Source organism: Canis lupus, chromosome 21, assembly GCF_048164855.1.
Source record: "Canis lupus baileyi chromosome 21, mCanLup2.hap1, whole genome shotgun sequence".
Classification (NCBI taxonomy): domain Eukaryota; kingdom Metazoa; phylum Chordata; class Mammalia; order Carnivora; family Canidae; genus Canis; species Canis lupus.
The window spans coordinates 38,619,186-38,643,329 of NC_132858.1; the positions used below are offsets into that span (position 1 = coordinate 38,619,186).

The 24,144-nt window shown below is 39.3% G+C and overlaps 2 protein-coding genes across 4 annotated transcripts in view; one reads left to right on the plus strand and one right to left on the minus strand.

The window, feature by feature from the left end:
• Nucleotides 1-19,330, minus strand: part of PHTF2 (putative homeodomain transcription factor 2) — a 113,077-nt gene extending 93,747 nt beyond the window's left edge. Inside the window, exon 1 of the mRNA XM_072791405.1 lies at nt 19,179-19,330. The gene's annotated coding sequence lies outside the window, so the exon portion shown is untranslated. The remainder of the gene's footprint in view (nt 1-19,178) is intronic.
• Nucleotides 19,331-19,678: 348 nt separating this feature from the next.
• TMEM60 (transmembrane protein 60) lies at nt 19,679-23,879 on the plus strand. Of its 3 annotated transcripts, XM_072791419.1 has the most exons (3): nt 19,679-19,892; nt 21,015-21,134; nt 23,184-23,879. In XM_072791419.1, the coding sequence occupies exon 3, from the start codon at nt 23,234-23,236 to the stop codon at nt 23,633-23,635; it is 402 nt and encodes a 133-aa protein (XP_072647520.1). In that variant the 5' UTR covers nt 19,679-19,892; nt 21,015-21,134; nt 23,184-23,233; the 3' UTR covers nt 23,636-23,879. The 3 variants fall into 3 exon arrangements, with proteins under 3 accessions (XP_072647520.1, XP_072647519.1, XP_072647521.1); XM_072791418.1 differs by lacking the exon at nt 21,015-21,134 and having other exon boundaries at nt 19,682-19,892; XM_072791420.1 differs by lacking the exons at nt 19,679-19,892; nt 21,015-21,134 and adding an exon at nt 20,053-20,317.
• Nucleotides 23,880-24,144: the final 265 nt, after the last annotated feature.

Sequence of the window (24,144 nt, forward strand, 5' to 3'; positions counted from 1 at the left end):
ATTTAAGTATTTCAAACTAGCAAGGAAAAAAAAGCAGACTAAACACAGGCATCTAATTCTACTCCTTTACAATATATAACTGAAACTAGAGCAAACGCATGTACATATAAGGACAGGGAGAATAGAGAGAAAACAAAAATAAAAATGAAGCTTGAAATAAGATATATGACTGGTAACCAATCTAGCAGATATAAGACAGCAGTAGACAATAGTGGACAAAAGAGAGTATCAACCCAATTTACATAATAAAAACCAACAAAAGCTTCAAAGACTGTGGCACAGGTTCCACTGAAGTAGAAGTAAAGGTGGGATCTACAAAAGAGGTCTAGTTGAAAGCTATGAAGCGGCAGATCCACATTCTCACTGCATACCACTGAGTGACTATTTCTCCATGCTCCTGTAGATGACAAAGTCATATATGTATCTCTACAAAGATAGGTAAATAAAATTTATCAACTAAAAAAGTTGAAAGTATTTGCCTCGGAAAGGGAAAATGTGGGGATGGTGTTCTAGGGCTGTATTTTTCCTAAACTTTGTATAACCATCTGTTTGTGGTAGTTCAATTCATAGTAAGAAACATAAAACCCTTGAATAAAAAGGGGTTGCACCACAGATCCCCCTGCTCCACAAAGTTGAAAATCCACATTTCTCACTTTTCTCACTTCTCTAACACTTAACTACAAATAGCCTGTTGTTGGCTGGAAGCCTTAACGATAACATAAACAACGGATTACAAATCCGTATGTTGCATTTATTATATCTTGTATTCCTATAGTAAAAGAAGCTAGAGAAAAGAAAATATGATTAAGGAAATCATAAGGATGGGCAGCCCCAGTGGCGCAGTGGTTTAGTGCCGCCTGCGGCCCAGGGTGTGATCCTGGAGACCCAGGATCGAGTCCCACATTGGGCTCCCTGCATGGAGCCTGCTTCTCCCTCTGCCTGTGTCTCTGCCTCTTCTCTGTGTGTGTGTGTGTGTGTGTGTGTGTCTCTATGAATAAATAAATAAGTAAAAAAAATCTTAAAAAAAAAGATCTACTTTCTTAAAAAAAAAAAAAGAAAATCATAAGGATGAAAAATTACATTCACACTACTGTATCTACGAAAAGAATCTGCATATAAGTGGATTCATGGAGTTCAAATCCCTATTGCTGAAGGATCAACTGTATTTGGCTTTTGTTCCTACTACTGGCCCAGAGCTCCTGAAACCCTTTAAATTTTCCACAGTGAGAGTGGTAGTGGTGTCTTTTGTTATAATGAGGTAACTTTCAGAAAGTACCTAAACAAGAGTACTGGTTGCCAGTGGAAAGTTGGAACATTCATTTCAATTACTCTCTACTTTCCCCCAATCTCCTGCGAGCAGAGAGCAGCTAGAGATTGAGCTCAATCACCAATGGTTGATGATTTAATCAATCATGCCTATGTAATCAAACCTCCATAAAAACTCAAAAGTACATGATTCAAAGAGCTTTCAGGTTGGTGAAAATGTGGAGATTTGGGGACAGTGATGTTCAGACAGCATGGAAGCTCTGTGCTCTTTCCCCATATCATATCCTATATATCTCTTATATCTGTCTGTTCCTAAGTTGTATCTTTTTGTAAAAAAAAAAAAAAAACAAACAAACTAGTAATCTAGTAAGTAAAATGTTTCTCTGAGTATTGTGAGATTCTCTAGCAAATTAACTGAATTCCAGGAGAGGGTCATGGGAACCTTCAATCTATAGGTAAGTCAGAGGCCTTGGAAATAACTTGGACTTGTGACTGGCATGGGGGAGGGTAGCAGTCTTGTGGGACCTAGCCCTTAAGTGGTAGGATGTGATAATGTCAGAATTAAGCTGAATTACGGGACACCCAGCTGAAGCTGGAGAATTACTTGGTGGTGTGGGAAAAACACACACCATGGAATTGATACCAGACTTATACTCTTAAGACAAATATCAGTAGAACTTTGAAAAGATTACAACAAATTTTATTTTTTAAGATTTATTTACTTGTTCATGAGAGACCCAGAGAGAGAGGCAGAGACATAGGCAGAGGGAAAAGCAGGCTCCTGGTGGAGAGCCCGATGCAGGACTCAACCCCAGGACCCCGGGATCAAAATATGAGCCAAAGGCAGACGCTCAACCACCAAGCCATCCAGGCGCCTCTACCAAGTTTTAGATTTCAATTTCCAAATAGTTATAGTTTCAGTTAATTGGAACCCTACTATTCTTAAATATGATTTGATTATGTAAATATCTTCCAAGATATTCATTTAATATATTGGATTAACCACCTCTTACCTAACATAGTCTTCATTATTCACAAATTCTGCTCTATGCAAACTTGCCTGCTATTTAGTTTTTAATTTGTAAGCTCAAAATCAATACTCATAGTACTTTCCTAATCATTTCCAGACATGCACAGAGTAGCAAAAAGCTTGAGATGGCTGATTTCCAGCAGATTTCCAGCTGAGGTCAAACAAGATGATGCTCTGTCTTCTTAGGACAGCTTTCATACTATAAGTAAGTTCCTTTTTGTGGTCTATTTTGTGACAAATTTTCAATTTTTGCTTTTTGTCGCTGATTTTTTTGTTCAAAATGGCTCCCAAGGGTAGTGCTGAAGTGCTGTCTAGTGTTCCCAATGCAAGAAGGCTCTGAGAGGAAAACACAGGCAGCAAACTCTTTGACCTCAGCTGCAGCAACTTCTTGCTCTAGTACATCTCCAAAGGCAAGGGAAACAAAAGCAAAAATGAACTACTGGGACTTCTTTAGGATAAAAAGCTTTTGCACAGCAAAGGAAACAGTTAGCAAAACTAAAAAACAATCTACAGAATGGGAAAGATATCTGCAAATGATACATTAGAAAAAGGCCAGTATCCAAAACCTAGGAAGAACTTATCAAACTCAATATCCAAAAAACAAAAAAACTGAGTCAAGAAATGGGCAGAAGACACGAACAGTCATTTCTCCAAAGAAAACATATCATATAAATGGCTAACAAACACATTAAAAATGCTCAATACCATTTGGCATCAGGGAAATACAAATCAAAATCACAATGAGATACCACCTCACACCCGTCAAAATGGCTAAAATTACCAACTCAGGGAACAACAGATGTTGATGAGGATGTGGAGAAAGGGCATTCCTCTTACACTCTTGCTGGAAATGCAAACTGGTACAGTCACTCTGTAAAATAGTATAGAGGTTCTTCAAAAAGTTAAAAATAGAACTACTCTACAACCCAGCAATTGCACTACTAGATATTTATCCAAAAGATACAAACACAGCGATCTGAAGGGGCAAATGAACCCCAATAATTATAGCAGCGATGTCCACAATTAGCCAAAATGTGGAAAGAGCCAACAACAGATAAATGGAGGGATCCCTGGGTGGTGCAGCAGTTTAGCGCCTGCCTTTGGCCCAGGGCGCGATCCTGGAGACCCGGGATCAAATCCCACGTTGGGCTCCCAGTGCATGGAGCCTGCTTCTCCCTTTGCCTATGTCTCTGCCTCTCTTTCTCTCTGTGTGACTATCATAAATAAATTAAAAAATTAAAAAAAAAAACCAGATAAATGGATAAAGATGTGGTGTGTGTGTGTGTGTGTGTGTGTGTACACACACATCATAGAATACTACTCAAGATCCCATCAAAAAGAATGAAATGTTGGGATGCCTGGGTGGCTCAGCATTTGAATGTCATGCTTTGGCTCAGGGCATGACCCAAGGGTATCAAGTTCTACATTGGGATCCCTGCAAGGAGGCTGCCTCTCCCTCTGCCTGTGCCTCTGCCTCTCTCCCGGTGTCTCTCATGAATAAATAAATAAAATCTTTAAAAAAAAAAAAAAAAAGGAACGAAATTTTCCCATTGCAACGACATGGATGGAACGAAAGGGTATTATGCTAAGCAAAATAAGTTAGTCGGAGAGAGACACATACCATATGATTTCCCTCATATGTGAAACAAAATAGATGAGCATAGGGGAAGGGAAAGAAACATAAGATGAAAACTGAGAGGGAGGCAAACCATAAGAGATGCTGAACTCTAGCAAATAGAGTTTCTGGAAGAGAGAGGGGTGCGGGGAAGAGATAATTGGGTGACGGGCATTAAGGAGGGCACTTGATGTAATGAGCACTGGGTGTTATATGCAACTGATGAACCACTAAGTTCTACCTCTGAAATTAATAATACAGAATATGTTAACTGAACTGTATTTAAACAAAAATCTTTAAAAGGCCTTGAAATAGCTTATGAAGAAAATGTATGTTAGATAAGTTTTCATTTACATATGAGTTCTAGTACTGTTGGTCATGAATTCAACGTTAATAAACCAACAATAAACCATAAATGTCTTTAAACAGTAATACATATGAAACAAGGTTATGCATTGATCAGTTGATGAAAATGTGACCAGTGGCTTACAGGAACTTAATCCTGTATTTCTTCTAGGACCTATGCTTCAATGTTCACTAATTCAGTGTTTGCTGCCACCTTATAGAACACAACTACCATGAGTAACAAGAATCAATTGTAATAGGACTTAGTGACTGGACTTAGTTCTAAGAAGGTAGATGGAGGGTTAATGGTAAAGTAGAAATGAGAACCAAATTATGTTCCCTCGGTTTTCTGGTCTTATAGTTGCAGTGGCCAATTTAAAGCTAACATGTATGGCTTTACATGTATCAGAATACTTCTTAATGTTTACTGATGTTTCTTTCAACTGTCGTTGGAAATGAAGTCATTTTTAAAATGATGAACATATTGCTAGTCAACAAATCTCACTATTTTATGTAATGCCAATATATTACATCATCAATTCAGGATTAATAAAAACAAAATTTGGGGGCTTTGCTCCATATTGCTACTAACTACCAAGCCAAGTGGCCTAAACTGCCTGGAAATTCAAGAATGCAACATGCTTTAACAGCCACTAAAATTACAGTGCTCTTCTAATCTGAGGGAATTTTCTATAAATCAGGAAACCAATACTTCAATTTTTAGCCCATTCAAATCCATACCACAGAGAAAAGTACTTTATAAACCTGCTACAACTACCACTTAGACCAGAATCACGAGCTCAACTACAGAGTTTGCTCTTTTCATTTTTGCCTTATCTTTTCAACAATAAAAGATGACAGAAGGTATTCAATAACTGCAACTATTCCATTTCTCTTCTCTCTGTCACAGCAAAGTTTTGCTACCTCTTTTAATTTCTCCACCTTCTGTCTTCAATCCAACTATGCCTTCACTCCCCACACTTTACCGAAAACTCTTGAAGGATACCAATGACTTCTAGTTGCTAAATCCAATGGTCAAGTCTCAGTTGTTCATTGTACTCAACCTACCTGCAGTATATGATGCAGTCAATTATGTTCCTTCCTCCTGGAACACTTTATTCACTGAGCTTCTAGAAAATCTCTCTTGGGTTTGCTCCTAATCATCTGGCTACTCCTCAGTTTCTTTGCTGGCGCTCTTCTTCTCCCTGAGCTCAGTGCTTGGACATCTTCTCTGGCTTTACTCAGTCCCTTGATGCTCACTTCAGGTACCTTAGTTTAAATACCATGTATGTATGTTACACCTGCAGCCTAACCTGTTCCCTAAATCTACTAGTTTAGAAAAAGTCAGATAAAAGTTGCCTGACTTAAGGACTTCTCAGAACCTTCTTATGTGCATTATAAATATCTAAGAGGAGACTATGTACACGTTACGTCTTACACTTATTTAGAACAGAATCCTTTCCTCATCTTGTGATGCATCTTGTGAGACATACAATTAACTAAGCCACTAAATATAGCATACTAAGACATCTTTCAAGTAGTTCCAATTTCTCACAGCACGAATTAATTATATAAAAATGGGCAAACTTTCCTTCTGATTTAACAGAGGTAATAACTGAGTTTGAATTTTTCAAGGCAGCTCACTGCATTAAAAGTGAGTTTGCCTCAAAGTTTTCCTTTGAGACAAACATTTCCAGAGACAAATGTCTCTGTATTATACATTAACCTGTATTAGTTATATACTTAAAATATATTTACAACTTCAGCCTTCAAATAAAAATAATATATAATATATGCTATTGTTAATCTTTCTTTCCCCAGACTAAACATTCCTAGCTCCTTCAACTGTTCTTCACAGAACATGATTTCCATACATCTCATTATCCAATCATCTTCCTCATCAAATAAGACCTAAATAATTCCTGAAATCTAGTTGACTGACAAAATAATCTATTTATCTGAAAAATAAAAAGCACAATAGACTTATTATAACTTGTATTAATTGAGACATGATCACTTGGCCATGCAGTTTAAGAATATATTCATTTTTTTATTCTTAGTAGCCATGACATTGCTTAATTCAATAATCCTTTCTGAAAATAAAGGTGTATTACACACATCCACACATATACATACTCATACATATACATTTATTTATATCCACTAAGAGCACCTAAAAGAAATGATTTCTTAGTAGCAATAAGCAACAAATCTGTAAATACCATTCTACAGTAAAAAAACAAACAAACAAAAAAAAAACAACAACAAAAAACAAGGCTCCTTAGAGAAATGCTTGATTCCAGTTGGCACAAAGACAGTACGAAATTATTCTGGAACATCTCATGGGATGAGAAAGTAAGAAGGTGCTCAAAGAATGACAGGGACGTTATTAAAAGTTAAAATAAGGATCAATGAGTCTATACCGATATGAATGAATGAATGAATAAGAGAGGGAAGCTTTTCTTTATAGCAGGAAGCCAGCTAACACAGAAGAAATTAGAGAATTAGAAAAAAAAAGTCACCATTTGGCAATAATCTTTTTTTCCCAGTTTTACTGAGATATAACTGATACATAACACTGCATAAGTTTAAGTTGTACAACATGATTTGATATATATATATACTGTGAAATGATTATCACAATAAATTTGGTTAACATCTATCACCTCAATTACAAATTTTTTTCATTGTGATGAGAACTTCTTTCTTGGTAGGTTCTATATCCAACGTGGCACTTGAACTCATAAGCCCTAGATCAAGAGTCATTGCATTCTTTACTGACTGAGCCACCCCTGTGGGGAGCATGATGTGGGACTTGATCCCAGGACCCCGGGATCATGACCTGAGCTGAAGGCAGATGCTCAACCATTGAGCCACCCAGGCCCCTGTGATGAGAACTTTTAAGCAACCATATTAATAAGTGATTCATGCAAGAAACATCAATAAACATTAAAGCTACTGGGCCAGTTTGAGAGTAATAGGATATTTACATGATCAAAGTATCTCTCCACAGATACTAATTAGCTACAAAGAGTGACTTTACCTTGGAGAAACCTGGCAGATATCACCTTAACTCAATGATCAGTTATCACCACCAGAAATAAGAGAAATTGCAGCATTTGCTTACTGATATAATGCACTGTGAAAAACACATTTTATCTTCAGTATTCCTGCCCAAAGTATAAAACCTGAATCCAATCTTGGAAGAAAAATTAACCAAACTAAAATGAAAGACATGCAACAAAACAATATCTCAACAGTTTTTCTAAAAAGTCAATTATCAGTAAATACAAATAAAGGCTTAAGAAATATTCCAGCTTAACAAAAACTACAGAGACACGACAACTAAATGCAGCAGGTAATCCTGGATGTTCTTTTGCTACATGGATAGTATTGTAACAATTGGCAAAATGTGAATAAAATCAGCAGATTAAATAACAGTATTGTATCCAAGTTAATTTCCTGGTTTTTGATCACTAGTCTTTGCTTATGTTTGTGAATCATCTTATTTTTAGGAAATAAAACTGACATGTGTAGAGGTAAAGAAATATCATGACTCAATGGAGTCAGATAAAAAAATATATCTGTACATACAGATAAAAGTAAGGATAAAGGAAATGTAGGAAAATGTTAATATATAGTTAATCTTGGTGAAGGATACACAGAAATTCTTTACACTATTCTTTTTAAAATTACTTTATTTATTTTAGAGAAGGATAGAGAGAAAGCATAAACAGGGGGAGGCGCAGAGGGAGAGGGAGAGAGAGAATCCCAAGCAGACTCCTTGCTGAGCACAGGGCATGATGTAGGGCTCAATCCCAGGACTCCAAGATCATGACCTGAGCCTAAATCAAGAGCTGGATGCTCAACCAACTGAGCCACCTAGGCACTCTTATACTATTCTTATATAACTTTTCCTGAAAGTCTGAAACTATTTCCAAATAAAAAAGCTATAATAAGTTTTAATTCAGCTTTAAAATACCTTTTACATGCTAATTTTCTATACACAATCAATATACATAAAGCCTTCCTCTTATAATTTAAGCTTATTTTCTCATCTAGTGTGGTTTCAGTGATGGAAAAGAACAGGATAAGCAGAAGAAAACTATCCCTATATCCTGATTTTACAAACTTACAAATCTATCTCCATCAAAAGAAAAAGGTCATTTCAGTTGCCTATGATCAATGAGATAGATTTTTAGATATACTCTTCTAATACCTTAAAAACCATTTCCTCCACAGAGATTTTTTTTTAATTTTTTTTTAAGGTTTTATTTATTCATAGAGACAGAGAGAGAGGTGCAGAGACACAGGCAGAGGCAGAAGCAGGCTCCATGCAGGGAGCCGGATGTGGGACTCGATCCAGGGTCGCCAGGTTCACGCCCTGGGCTGCAGGCGGCGCTAAACCGCTGCGCCACAGGGGCTGCCCCCTCCACAGAGATTTTTTAACAGTGTTTAACACCTATTACTTCAAAGGTTAAGTTAAATTGACTACTCAAAATATAAAAGATAACTCTGGACCACAGCAGCATTTTTAGTCATTGTTGCAAATATTTTCCAATGATGATAAAAACTGAATGATTACACCTTTGGAGAAATAAACACTTCTCATTAATTTCCCATGGTAATAATCTAGTCATGTTTTTCACAATCACACAATTTTTCTCATGAGAACTAGGTTTATAAAAGAAGAAAATGCAATTAGTTGCTCATCTTTTAACTCATACATTCCTACACTTGTTTTAAATGAAATAGGAATGCTGAGGAAGATGAACATAGACAAATTCATCTAGTCAAAACATATGGTATACTTTAGTTCTGGGTATGCATAGCTAATACATTTTGAAATCATGGGACTTAATTAAAACAATAAAAAATGGTATTTTATGTACTTCCCATTAAAATTTTGACTTTAAAATTTAATATACAGGGCTTCAACCTTTTTTTCTAAAGATTTTATTTATTCGTGAAAGACACAGAGAGGCAGAGACATAGGCAGAGGGAAAACTAGGCTCCCCACAGGGAGCCCAATGCAGGACTCAATCAGGGGGCCCCAGGATCACAACCTGTGCCAAAGGCAGACACTCAACCACTGAGCCACACAGGTGCCCCAGGGCTTCCACTTCTAAAGATGATGGAGTATCAGGGACAGGATTAATCTTAAATACTAAAAACACAGACATGATAATGAAAAGTTTTCAGACTTTGGGCAACAGATGGCACAATCTCTGAAAGAGGCAACAAAAGTAAGCCATATGATTCCCCAAGTGTAGAGTTTCCAGGATGCAGTACTAAGATGGGAAAATCAGATCCAGACAGACTCCTCAAATTGAGAAGACAGATAAGAGGGAACACCAAGGCAGCTACAGTTCCCAGAGCAAAGTACCAGAGAAGAAAAGGTAGCACAAAGAAAGCTCTGGAGTTCTGCAGAACATTCCCTCTGAGTCTCCTGCTGAATACATACATGTGATCAGCACATGTACGTGGGGAAACTATCTGAAACCAGGGACAGAACCACCAGAAAGGAGCAAGAAGAACAATTACCAACGTTCACCTAGGGATGATAAGAGTTCACAGAGTGAAGAAATCCTGTAACAATAGGCACCAGAATATTCAGAAGGGTATTATGTCTGTACTAGGAACAAATTAACCTTGTACTAAAGGATGCTCAGGTTTCAACTAACAAAAGTAAAAATTTTGTTTGGAAAATTAAGGTGTTTCTAAGTAACTTAAACTATTTCTAAGTAACTTAACTGTGCTCCAGAAGAAAGCTCAAAATATTAAAAATAATATTAAAAATAATGCAAAGGAAAGGTAGCTTCAAACAACAAAATTTACAGTGTCTGGCATCCAAACAAAAATTAGCAAGCATGAAAAAGAAATAGGAAAATACAATCCATCGTAACTGAAAAATCAGTTCTAAAATGGACCCAGAAATGATAAAAGTGATAGGATAAGTAAGGAAAGACATTAAAACATTATATTCCTTTGCATTAAATATAAATGGTCTAAATATGTGTATGTATATGTGTGTATACATGCATATACATATGTATATAATAAAATATTATTCAGCCTTAAAGGAAATCTTGTCATAAACTACAACATGGATGAATCTTGAGGACTTTACTAAGTAAAATAAGCTAGTCACAAAAAGACAAATACTGTATGATTCCATTTATATAAGGTACCTACTATAGTCAAATTCATAAAGACAAGAAGTAGAAAGGTAGTTACCTGGGTCTGCAGAAAAGAGAAAAGAGATGTTTCAGATTGGTAAAATGAAAAAGTTCATAGAGTTGTTTCACAACAATGTGAATATACTTACTACTCTCCAACTGGTTAAAAAAAAAGGGTGAAAATGGTTAAGATGGCAAATCTTAGGTTATGTATTTTTAACCGTGATTTAAAAGAAAAAATCTATTATAGACTCCATATATTTAAGAAAGTAAAAGAAGAAAGCATGAGCACTGTTAAGGAGCACTGAAGATATAAAAAGGTTCAAATTGAACTTCTACAGATGAAAATACAGCGTCTAACAAGAAACATACAATGGATAAGATTAACAGAATATCAGAAATCAGTACAAGAAAATGTCAGGAATTTTGAAGAGATTAGCAATAGATATTATTCAAATTGAAACAAAGAGAGGAAAAAAGAAAAAACAAAACGAAAAAAATCCAGTATTAGTTAGGGTGTGGAACAATATCAATTGGTTAACATATGTGTAACTAAGGTACAAGAAAGAGAGAGTGAAGGAAAAAAGAAAACCTATTTGAAATAATAATGGCCAAAATATTCTAAATTTGGTGACAATGATAAATCCACAAACCCAGGAAGCTCAACTAACACCAAGCATAAGAAACATAAAATTACACCAAAGCACATCACAATAAAAGGTTCTTCAAACCAGTGGTAAAGAGATCATTCTAAAAGTAGCCAGAGGGGGGTGGGAGTGAATGGGTGACGGGCACTGGGGGTTATTCTGTATGTTAGTAAATTGAACACCAATAAAAAAATTAAAAAAAATAATAATAAAAAAATAAATAAAAGTAGCCAGAGAGGGCAGGCTGGGTGGCTCAGTGGTTTAGCACTGCCTTCAGCCCAGGGCCTGATTCTGGAGACCCAGGATCAAGTCCCACGTCAGGATCCCTTGCATGAAGTCTGCTTTTCCCTCTGCCTGTGTCTCTCTGTCTCTCTCTCTGTGTCGCCCATGAATAAATAAATAAAAATCTTTAAAAAAAAAAAAAAAGTAGCCAGAAGAAAGAAAAAGACAGTTTCAGTATAAAGAAATAAAGGAAATAGTAGATTTCATGTCAGAAAAATACAAATGAGAAGATAGTGGGGCATCATTAAAGTCGTATCTTCAAAGTCCTGAAAGAAAAAAACTGTCCAACTAGAATTTTATAGCTAGCAAAAAATGTATTTGAAAACTGAAATACCAAAAAAGGTTTTTTTCAGACATATAAAAGCTGGAAGAATTCATCAGCAGTAATTCAGCTTATAATAAATGATAAAGGAAATCATTCAGGCAGAAGGAAAGTGATACTAGATGGAAAAGGAATTTCAAAGGAATGAAGAGCCTTGAAAATGGAACAAATATGGGACAAATAAGAGCCTTTCTCCTATTATTCTTAAATCCACTTAAAAAAAAATTAAAAAAAAAAATCCACTTAAGAGAATTGACCATTTAAAGCCAAAAAACTAAAAATATATTGTGGGATTTAAACACATGTAGAACTAAAATGTATGACAACAACACAAGAATAAGAAAGAGACATGGAACTGTAGTGTCATAAAGTTGTTATATAATATGTGAAGTGATATTTTACCCAAAATTAGACTGTGATAGGTTAAAGATGGAGTCATAAAAAACAAATAATAGAAAGTAGAAGGCAAAAAGCAAAAATAAAAAAAAAACAGATTGAACAAAAAAAAAAGACACAAATAGCAAAATAATAGAGTTAAACCCAACAATATCAATAATCATATTAAATATAAATGGTCTAAATTAAAAAGCAAAGATAAGGAGACTCGATAAAAAAAACACACAAAGATGGAACTATATGCTATCTACCAGAAATCTACTTCAAATACAAACACACAAATAGAGAAAAGCAAAAGGATGGAAAAGGATGCACCATGCTAACTAATACCAATCAAAAGAAAGCTGGAGAGGTAATACTGACAAAGTAGATTGTAAAGCAAAGCATATTACCAGAAATAAACAGACCCATTTCACAATGATAAAGGGATCCAATTCATCAAGAAATCACAACAATCCTAAATATGCATGAATTTAGTAACAGAAATTCAAAATATACGAAGGGAAACTGATAAAAGTATAAGCAGAAATTGACAAATCCACAAGTATAATCAGAGATTTCAATACCCTTCTCTCAAAAACTGCTTGATTCTATCAATCAACTTGATCTGACATTTATAGCTCACTCCACCCAACTTTCTTTTCAAGTGCACATGAATCATTTACCAAGGCAGACCATATTCTTGGCCATAAAATAAGTCTCAATAAATTTAAAATGATTCAAATCTTACCATGTACATTCTCTTGAGTACAGTGAAATTAAATCAGAAATCAATACCTGAAAAATCCCACATGCATACTCATTTATAACCAATGGAATCAAAGAAGAAATAACAAAGTCAGCAAGGATTTCTGAACTGAATAAAAATGAAAATACACCATAGCAAAGTTCATAGGATGCAGCCAAAGCACTATTTAGAAGGAAATTTTACAGCATTAAACATTTATATCAGAAGAAAATAAATTAATGAGCTAAGTTTTTAAGATTCAAGCAAATAAAATGCAAAGTGAACAAGCAGAAAGGAAATAATAAAGAATAGAAATCAATGAAATTGAGAACAAAAAAATCAGTGAAGAAAACCAAGAGCTGCTCCTCTGAGTATCAATAAAACAGACAAACCTCTAACCAAACTGAAAAGGGAAAAATGAAAAAAATACACAAATTAACAGCGGGAATGAGAGAAAGGACATAGCTATAGATCTTTTTAAAATATTAAAAAGATAATAAGAGAATATTACAAACAATTTTATGCCAATTTAACAATTTATATTAAACAGACAAACTCTTTGAAAGATAACCTATTGGGGCCCTTGGGTGGAATAGTCATTTAAGCATCCAACTCTTGGGTCTCAACTCAAGTAGTGATCTCACAGTCATGTGACTGAGCCCTGAGTCAGGCTCTGTGCTCAAAGTGTCTGCTTAAGACTCTCTCCCCTCTCCCTCTGCTCCCCCCTCCCCATCCCATTCTCTCTCTCTCAAATAAATAAATCTTTAAAAAAAAAGATACAAACTATTAATGCTCATTCAAAAAACAAAGAAATAAACTAAATAGCCCTCTATTAATGAAATTAAAATAGTTGTTAAAACCTTTCCTGTATAGAAAACTCTTAGGTATAGGTATGTAAGTCATTCAGTATTATCTTAAGTTTAACATACATGGAGGGATCTAATATTTATTAACTATCATCATGTGCTAGCATTAAGGATATAATTTTAATATGACTACATTAGCATCCAGCAGCATCATTCTGGAAGGAAGCTGTGTCAAGAACTGATTAATACGAGCTTAACTAAAACCAAGGAGGCTAATGATAATAATCTGGGGAAAAAATGATGAATGTCTGAAATAAGTCAATGGCAATGAGAGGTGGGAGTTGGGGCAGGGCATGGTTAGAAAATGGACAGCTAGTAAAGAGAGAGACCAGATGTAGTGACTGACTTGACCTGAAAGGTACAGAAAGTGAAAGAGTAAGGATGCTTTATGATGCTTGCCTTGAACACTAGAAGAACTACTCATTAGGATAGGGAACACAGAGAAGAAACAGATTTGGGAACAAGAAGATATGTTTAATTTTCAATACCTGATACATTTAGACATTCAGGACCCAAAAGATATATTGTAGGCAATGGGATATAGGGAATCAATACTTAGCAAATACTTGTAGTTAAATTAACCTGCTCTACCTCCCAGGATTACTTGCAATTAAAGCCTTCTCTAGAACTATAAAATTAATGATTTTTATCTGTTAAAAGAATTTCAGAGATAAGAATGTGGCTAAGGGATGTGAGAAAAGAAAGCCCCTTTCCATGTATATACTAAACTCACTCACAGTACAAGAGACCCAATTTCAGTATTCTTTTTGTTGTCATTTAGAATAGTAAAATCTGGGGATCCCTGGGTGGCGCAGCGGTTTGGCGCCTGCCTTTGGGGTGCGATCCTGGAGACCAGGGATCGAGTCCCACATCGGGCTCCCGGTGCATGGAGCCTGCTCCTCCCTCTGCCTGTGTCTCTGCCTCTCTCTCTCTCTGTGTGTGACTATCATTAAAAAAAAAAAAAATAGAATAGTAAAATCTTATTTATTTACTCTATTTGGTTTAATGAGTCTGACCTACTTCCTGCAGAAAAAAACAGTGAGAATATGAAGCCCTCTCATCTTTTCCCTTGTTTTGTATGTGGTTGCAATGACTCAATTTTTTATTTAACTCTGCCTGCTGCCTGTATAACATCCTATTGCCTCCTTTTAAGATTTTACTTGTCATTTTCTGGCTCTCCTTACTCTATTAGAGAATTGTATTTTTTTAGAAAACACACTGTCGGGGGCACCTGGGTGGCTCAGTCAAGGCTCCAACTCTTGATTTCAGCTCAGGTCACCATCTTAGGGTTGTGAAACCGAGCCCTGTGCCTGGCTCCACACCCAGCATAGAGCCTGCTTAAGATTCTCTCTCTACCTCTCTCTCCCTGCACCACCCCCCACCTCTCTAAAGTAAATAAATAAATAAAATAAAAAACACACCTGTTCAACTTAATCAAATAACAGCAACAACCATTTTTTGAACATGTCTTAGAAACCAGGCAATGTGCCAAGTGCTTTCCATACATTAGCTCACTGAATTTTCAAAATCTTGCACAGTAAGTATCTCCATTTTATGATCAAACAAAACTGAACCTCAGAAAGATTACATAAGCCCAGAGTCATACAAGATGGACTGTAGAATTGAGACTTGAATCTAGGTCTGTAGAACACCAAAACTTGTGCCGCATAACTTTCATAAATTTTTTACTATCTGTAACAGACCTTTTACTGAATGTTTTACAAAGGTGCTGCCATTCATGCAACAAATATGACTGCCTACTACGTATCTTCAAAATTTCTGTAGAAACACTTTTAACAGCCCTTTTCCCCTACTGTTTCTAAAACTGGAAAGCTGCATACAGTGCACATTTTCCCCCCTTTACTTCCTCTCATTAAATGTCAAATTCAATCATGTTATGATTATTATCAGGTAGTGGGTTCAGCCACAGCCATTTCCTGCCCAGTTCCTGTTCACTACTCAGAACGAAGTCCAGCATATTTTCTTTCCTTGTGCTCTGAAACTACCTGTTCCAAGAAGCAGTTTTTTTGAAGTGAAATCTGATCTCTGTATTTTGTGTCATTTTAGCGATTTGTATGAGACTAACAAGTTGGAATAAAAATGCAGCTTTCCTATAATGGCATGTAAGATTTTCAACTTAGCCAAATAATTCTGGTCATGAAGTGATCTACATTTGTAAATCCAATGACAGTATTTATGGTTCTGTGCTAACCTGAAGGGAAGACATACACATGGGACTTTTTCTCAGATTTTTAAAGAACAGCCCCAATTTAAAACATTCTGTCCCACTGTTATGTCTCAAATTTGGATTCAGAAAAGACAGTCAACATATATATATATACAAAGCGTAGTTTGCAATATTAGCCCTGTGTGGCTACATACTAGGTACAGGGGTTAAGGAAAGTCAAGTCACTTCAAGATTCTTCTTTTATAAATAATCCCAAAATATATTCCACAAATTAAGTGCAAATGCCTCTAGTGGTGTAAATCTTCCTTTACAGCTTAGAATGAAATACTGCAATGAAATGATGAAACTGCTTAGCTGGACACATTTGGAAAAGAAGTTTTAACTGACACTGGGGAAAATTAAAAGGTATTAAAAGGTAAATATTAAACAAAAGCGTAACACTGCACAAAACTGTTGAGAATTTCCTATAATTTTAATACCTAAATATGCAATTTCCAACTGCCAAAACCCGGTAGTGGTCACCTTGACGAGCCACATTTATATACAATTACCACTTAAATTTTGACCTTCGCAAATACTTTTTACACAAAGCTACAATTACTTGCTATTCCCTCAACAATCCATATTCCTGGTCTGTGACCCTGCATCCTGTTCTACCCGAGTGAGATGCCTTCCTTCCCCAACAATGAAAACTACTATTTACCCTTTAGGGCTCCAGTGATAGCTCCTGCTACACCTCCAACCCCTTCTCCACTGTCTCTGAATATTATTCAGTCTTCTTCATTCAGGGCTTACCAGTGTGCCAGGACTTTACATATTCTATTTAATGCTTAATACTCCCCTCTGAAGTAACATCCTCTCCACTTAATGGATAGATAAGAAAACTGCAGCTGAAAAAAGGTTTACTATCATGTTAAAGGGAACAAAGCCAACCAGGAATTCAAATGCCAGTGTGTCTAAACTTCAACCAAATTCTCTTGCATTAAATTACAGACTCTATGGCACTCTCTTATAGTATATATTGTGTTATATTATCCTTATTTGTTTCTCTCCCTTACTAAAGACAAGAAAGGTGACACCATCCTTACGCCCCCAGCAATACTCAACAGTGTCTATATACAGTGACTCAAAGTGTTACTGAATATGTATAATATCCTCATTCTGTTTATGATTTTGCAGCATTATTTTCCACTGATTAGTCTCCTTGCACCCAGTCTCTAAGAAGCCCTGTGGTGGTAAAGCATACTGGCTGAGAATGGAGGCTTTGTAATCAGATTGCCTCGCTTTGAATCCCACCTCCACCAATTATGAGCTGAGAAGTCTTGAACAAATGAGTTAAGCTAGGCTTTGGTTAACTCATCTATAAAACAGAACCGTAATCACAGTTCATATCTCACAGCTTTATAAAGATTAAACAAGATGGGATGGAAGCAATCCAAATAATTTTTCGATCCCCATTTTTTCTACATGCCATTCTAAATTTTCTTTGGCTTAGTCTAGTGTAGCCTTTTTAATTACAAATTCCTTGCAATTTTGTATTAAATGGGCTAGCGTAAAAACTGTTTGAGCCAAAAAAATAAAATAAAATTGCTCAGGCCAGGATGCCTGGCTGGCTCAGTCACCAGAGCATGTGATCTTGATCTCCGCGTTGTTGAGTTCAAGCCCCACGTTGGGTGTAGAGCTTACTTAAAATAAATAGATACATATTTTAAAAAATAATAATCAAATAAAAATTGCTCAGGGCAGCTACCTGATTTTTAGGGCCAACCGTCCATTGCCAGTTGGGACTCAAAGTCTATGCTGGGAGGTTTAACTATACAAGAGTGCCCCCACTGTACGTCATACTTTTTTCTCTTACTACATTTTCATTCCATATCAGAAAGTGGTAAAAAAAAAAAAAATTAGAAAAGACACTTCCTACCTTACTAGGACCGAACTTAACAGTATTTGATGCATGCACACAACTAACCTGTGTGGGAGGCAGGCTATTTTCCCAGCAAGAAATTTTCCTGGAACCACCCTGGGTCTGGTGTCAGCGGCGCGGCTCATTCTCCCCAGACCTCTGGATTCCTTCCCTCTGGAACTACAGCTGGCCGGGGACACCCCCTGCCTTCTCCTAAACTTAGCAATGTCGACTCCAAGAAGTTAGGATTTCAAATTGTTCTGCTATTTTACAGCACTTTAGGCTAAAGCGCATCGTTTCCAAATTCTCAGAATTCCCCCTTCCAACTTTAAAAATGTTATGAGAAAATCCAATTTGGGAGGAAACGATTAAAAAAAGAAAAACATGAACTCTACAAACAAGAGCAAATACTATGACTAAACGCAAAGTCTCGGGGATGCGCGGTGTGTGTGTGTGTGTGTGTGTGTGTGTGTGTGGAGAAACAAAGAAAAATCCTAAAGCTAACCAAAAACTGTAAAATCAAAGCATCCAATTAACAACAACAACAAAAACCTCAAGGTAAGCAGGAGATGCCATAAACAGAGAGAGCAAGTGTGCATCACAAAATAGGGACTAATTCACGAATCTGAACAGAGCTTGGTATGCCAATACTTGGATTAATAGATGTTTCAGAGTCTGCACTGCCTAGTCGGCATAGGATGATATAAAGCAGTTCCCTTTTCTTTTTCTTTCTTTCTTTTTTTTTTGTTTTTTTGGTTAGGCTAAAAATAAAGAGTGATGGACCAGTGACAGAATGATCTCCAAAGTTAGAGAAGGAGGTGTTGAGTTTGGAAGTCGGGACTCGGGGAGCCACACCAGAACTGGCTTGTCCGCAGCGGCCGGCCGGGGACGAGGCGGGTCCGGCGGGCGGCGGGCGGCGGGGTGGTCCCGGCCCGGGAGGCTGGCGGCACCGGCGCCGCAGTCCGCGCGCGTCGCACAGCGCGGCCGAGACCCTGCGTGGTCCCCCGGCCGCCGCGGCTCGGCCCCCCGCCCCCAGCCCCGCGCCCGCCGCGCCCCCAGCCCCGCGCCGGGGGAGGGAGCCCAGGAGGCGGCGGCGCGGGGCGCGGGGCGCGGGGGGCTTCGGCCCGACCCCCTCGAGGCTCGAGGACGGCGCGCGCCCGGAGCCGGGAGGCTGAGCCGCTGCAGCGGTCCGAGGATGGGAGGCGACCGCGGCGGAGCCCGCGCGCAGGTGCCAGCGGCCGCCCGGGGAGTCGCCCGCGGGGGAGGGCGACGCGCCGGCCCCGCGGCCCCGCAGCCCCCGCCTGCGTCCCGCCCGCCGCTCTGCCCCCTCGTCCCGCTGCCGCCCCGGGGTCTGTCAGAAGCCAGAGACCGGCCACGGCCCGCCCGGGCGCGGAGGCGATGCCGGCTCTTACCGGAGGAGCGGGCGCCGCGCCGCTAGGAGGCGGCTGGGGAGCGCGCGGGAGGCTCCGAGGCGAGCGCCGCCGCCGCTGCGGGAGCCGGAGCGGTCGCGACGAGGCTGCCGGCGGGCGCGCTCCTCCACGGCCGCCGCCCCACCCCCTCTCCCGCGGGGTTTGCGCCGGAGCCCGCAGTCTCGGCGCGCGGGCGGGGCGGGCGGGAGGGGCGGGGCGCCCGCGGGGGCGGGGCCGGCGGCCTGATTGGCGTGGGGGCGACCAATGGGGCCACGGGCCCTCCGGGCGGCGCTGAGACTGACGGGGCTCCTAGCCCGTGGCGGGAGGGGGGCGGGCCTAGTGCCGCCTTTTACAGCCGCCTTTTTGACAAACCCGAACGTCAGGAAAGGTCGGTTGGTTCGCAGTGTGGCCAAACGGCCCAATTAGCACAAGGCGAAGGGCCTCTGAACCCGGATTGGCACCGTCTCTGCCTATAGAGAGAGGGGGCGGGCCTGGGGGCGCTGAGGCCCCGCCCCGGATGTGGGCATGGCCCGAGCTGGAGCCCGGAGCCGCCGCCGCGCTGCCCCGGCGAGGCGGAACTGAGATCTCTCTCTTGGTTATCATGTGACGGGCTCTGGATTTAATGGAGGAGAAAGGGTGGAAAAGGCCGAGGATCCAAACTGGCGAGCTTTCTGGTCTCCGCGGCCCTCCCCGCTCTCCGGCCGGCGGCGCTGCCAGGTGAGTCCGGGCGCCCCGGGCCGGCTGCGTCGCGAGTGCGCTGCCCCCGGCGCCCCGGCCCCGGCCCCGCGGTGCTCCGGGCCCCGCCGCGCCCCCGCCGGCACCTGCTGGGCGCCGGGCTCCCGAGGGCAGGAAACCGCGCAGCTCCCACAGCTCCGGGGCCCGGTCGGGGGCGAGCGCAGTGGGGGACACAGACCCCAAGGCCCTATCGGGTGTGAGCAGCATCCTCCTCGGAAGGAAGGTGAACTTGGCCAAGGCTGTCGCAGCAGGGCCCGCCCGAAAGCGACTCCTTGTTCAGAGGAGTTGGGTTGCAGGCTCATGAGCAGAACTGTCCCTGGCCTTTGGGACGAGGGGCGTTTATTTGGGAGAGCACCGGCCCTAGCGAGAGAAGCAGTGGACATGGTGTGGCGAGCACCGTGGGCAAGGTAATGAGCGCACACGCAGGTGATAGATGCTGGCCCTCTGGGCACAGCCCTTCTGATTTCCAGTTTGAGACGGTGCAGAAGATTTTGGCAGTGAGGAAGCATATGAACTAAACGATCTTCCAGGCCAGAAGGCATCACCTCAAACAGGGCTTTAAAGCAGAGCAAATTTTTGTTTTGTTGGAGTATGCAGTCCCCCCCGCCCCCCCCCCGAGAAAGAGCGATAGTAATAGTAGTAGGCAACAAATACAATTACTGCAATTAATGACGATTTGTGAATAAAGGAGTAAAATGGGTGGTGTAGCCCAGCATCCAGGCTTCTTCCGGCATCACTTAAATGTCAGTGTAGTAGTGCTTCATACAGAAATTTGTTGCATCCCGCATTTTGAAACTTGAAGCCACAAGCCTGCGTGTCCTTCCATCTGCGACCCTGAAGTACCTGTGTTGATTGATTGCAGCAACCCTTTCTCTGACCAGTTGCTTACTCAGTCCCATATGCGAAAAAAATAAACCCCGACTCATCCAGTTACTGATGGAAAAGTTGTGCTTAAACAAGTGTATTATCATAGACTTTTTGAAGGTTCACAAAAATGGCCAGGTAGTTTGGAGATCGGGATGGAGTAAACTTGATTTACAACATGAAATCCGTTTGTAGTTAATAATCAGTACACACCCCTCATACCTCTTCTTCCAAATTCAGCCTCCTATGCCACCATGGCAGCCTTTGGTCAGGAAAGGAGACCTGGAGAAAATGCCTTCCTGGGAGCAAAAGCCTCCGCTTTTCATACTGCAGTATGAAGCATCCCGATCTGCCAGCTAAGTAAATGAATACTAGCAGATGGGCGTAAGGGGAAAGGGGGAGTTAGGAGGTCCCCAGGACATCACTGTTACAGCAAAACAGATACATGCTCTTGCCCCACTGTTGGAAGTAGTAGAGGTGTATCAAAGGATATATCAGAGTTAGTTTTAAAATATAATTAAACATGCTAATCTAGGGCATTTTATTCATCTAGCCTGTTTCTTTGCTTTTTCCTTGTTTCTCATATTCCTGCATTTGTAATCCTACCCCTCATGCTTTTGCTGTCCCACCACCTTCTGATCTTTTCCTCTTTTCATCAAATGTCCTCTCAATCTATCACTCTTTTGTGGCTTATTTCCCTCCGTTTATAATCATATTCAGATTCTTCCTTTACTGAAAAATTTCTTATTGGCCCTTTCTCAATCTCATTCTTTGTCTTGTCCTTTATCTTCTCCAGGTATTTCAGAGGAATAAAATGTTGTCAACTGTTTACATTTTGTTATCTTCTTTAACCCCTCACTCAACTGCATACAGTCTGGCTTCTGATTTCCATTCTACTTACCCTTTTTCCAAGTGGTCACAAGGTTAATATAAAAAGCTTGAACAAGTATAGACAATACTGTCATCCTGTATGTGAAGACTAAATAAATGCTTATACTAAAGTTTTATAGATTAAAGTGTTCCAATCAAAATCCTAAGTTTTTAAGAATAGTGATTTTAGCGTGGGGGAAAAAAAAAGGAAAGGGCAAAATATTCTGGAGAAGAAATCCATGAGTAGGTGGGTTGTAGGCCTTTCAGATATTAGAGTACATCCTAGAACATATCTAATCACAGTCATATGGTACTAGTGCAAAACAAATATAGATCAATAAGACAGATCTATATCTTAGATAGATATATGACAGATCTTATATTTTAGGGATATAAGAAATAGCTTTGGTCTGCCAGGCTGGCTCAGTTGGTTGAGCATGTGACTCCTGATCTCAGATGCCTGAGTTCAAGCCCCAAATTGGGTATAGAGCTTACTTGAGAAGGAAAAAGAGAAGGAAGAAAGAAAGGGAGAGAGAAAGAAAAAAGAAAGGGCTGTAATTATCGAATAATTTAGCATCTAATAACAAAATGTCAGAAGTTTAAATGGTCTTGATGATTGGATAGGAAGTAGTAAAAAAGTCAGGATCTATACCACAAACCAAAAAATAGTGAGTTGTAAAAAGAAAAATTCAGACTGGGATCCCTGGGTGGCACAGCGGTTTAGCACCTGCCTTTGGCTCAGGGCGCGATCCTGGAGACCCAGGATCGAATCCCACATCGGGCTCCTGGTGCATGGAGCCTGCTTCTCCCTCTGCCTATGTCTCTGCCTCGCTCTCTCTCTCTCTGTGTGACTATCATAAATAAATAAAAATTAAAAAAAAAAATTCAGACTAAGAAAATTGGTATTTGTAAGAATTTCAGTGAGAAAGTTTTATTAAAAAAAAGTATAGGCTAAACTATGTGAAAATCCAGTATTATCAATGTGTTCTATATTATTTAGCCCAGTGATCTCCTTAGAATCAGAATTCTATTTAATATCTGAATTTTTGTTAACCGTTCCCTCTTTATTAAAACTCTCCTCCCTTGACCTAATACCACTTCCTCTTTTTTCAGTACATTGATTTTTTAATGCTTTTTCTTAGTATATGTTGAAATTAGGTGAAATTTTGGATGTACAGATGTACAAAAAAGAATATAAGAATATCCTTGAGGTACAGGAATAAAGTCATGAGTACCTGGACTTGAGTGACAGCAATGACAAGGACCAGACTATTCTTGAGACATTTTGAATAGAGCTCATGCCCAGTTGATATACTACAAGTTTTATTGCATTTTGTCATGGGCTATAGGGAATGATGAATGTAACGTTGTCAAAGGTGGCTACAAATTTTAATGGAATTTGAAAGGAAAAATAATAGAATGTTATCAAAAATAGGAAATCTGTGAGTGGGGAAGAGCCAGCTTTGTTCACCAGGAATGGAAGTGATTTTTTTTTTTTTCTGGTATCGAAACAATCCTGACTTTTTTTCCTTCTCTTAGGGTGTATTTCCCTTTTTTCGACTCTGCAACAGCTTCTTTAAACTGTTTAAATGAGAATGTCCTTGGCTCAGAGAGTACTACTCACCTGGCTTTTCACATTACTCTTCTTGATCATGTTGGTGTTGAAACTGGATGAGAAGGCACCTTGGAACTGGTTCCTCATTTTTATTCCAGTCTGGATATTTGATACTATCCTTCTTGTCATGCTGATTGTGAAAATGGCTGGGCGATGTAAGTCTGGCTTTGACCCTCGACATGGATCACACAATATAAAAAAAAAAGCCTGGTACCTCATTGCAATGTTACTTAAATTAGCCTTCTGCCTTGCACTCTGTGCTAAACTGGAACAGTTTACTACCATGAATCTGTCCTATGTCTTCATTCCTTTATGGGCCTTACTGGCTGGGGCTTTGATAGAACTTGGATATAACGTCTTTTTTGTGAGAGACTGACTTCTAAGGACATCATCTCATTTTATTGCTGTTCAACAAGCTATCATTAAAGTGTTTGAATCTTTGCAAGCTTGAAGAATACCAGAGAACTGAGAAAAATAACCAAATGTAGTTTTATACTGCTTCCATAAAATAGTCTTTGTGAATCATGGACTTCTAGTCAATCCAAAGCTTAATTATTCAATATTTCAGTTATTAATATCCTTATTATCCCTATATAAATAAAGTTTGTTTTTTGACCTCATTTTTCTACTTGACTCTTAAATAATCTGTTGTACATATGTGGTCAATTTTTAAAGTCTTTAATCTACATTATTTGGATAGAAGTTTAATATATCATAGCCTCATTATGACCAAAGTAAATGGTCATTTGTGCTTGTAAATTACTAAGAAAAAAACCTAGTTAGTGAAATACTTAGTCGTGTCACTTCATGTTTACATTCACAAATAATCTGAAAGTTTAACAGATTTTTATCTAAGCTAACGTGTCACTTTTTCCTTCTGTTTAA

What these genes read in the sequence shown, in the direction of transcription:
- TMEM60 (XM_072791419.1), top strand. Translation starts at nt 23,234, where the DNA reads ATGAGAATGTCCTTGGCTCAGAGAGTACTACTCACCTGGCTTTTCACA.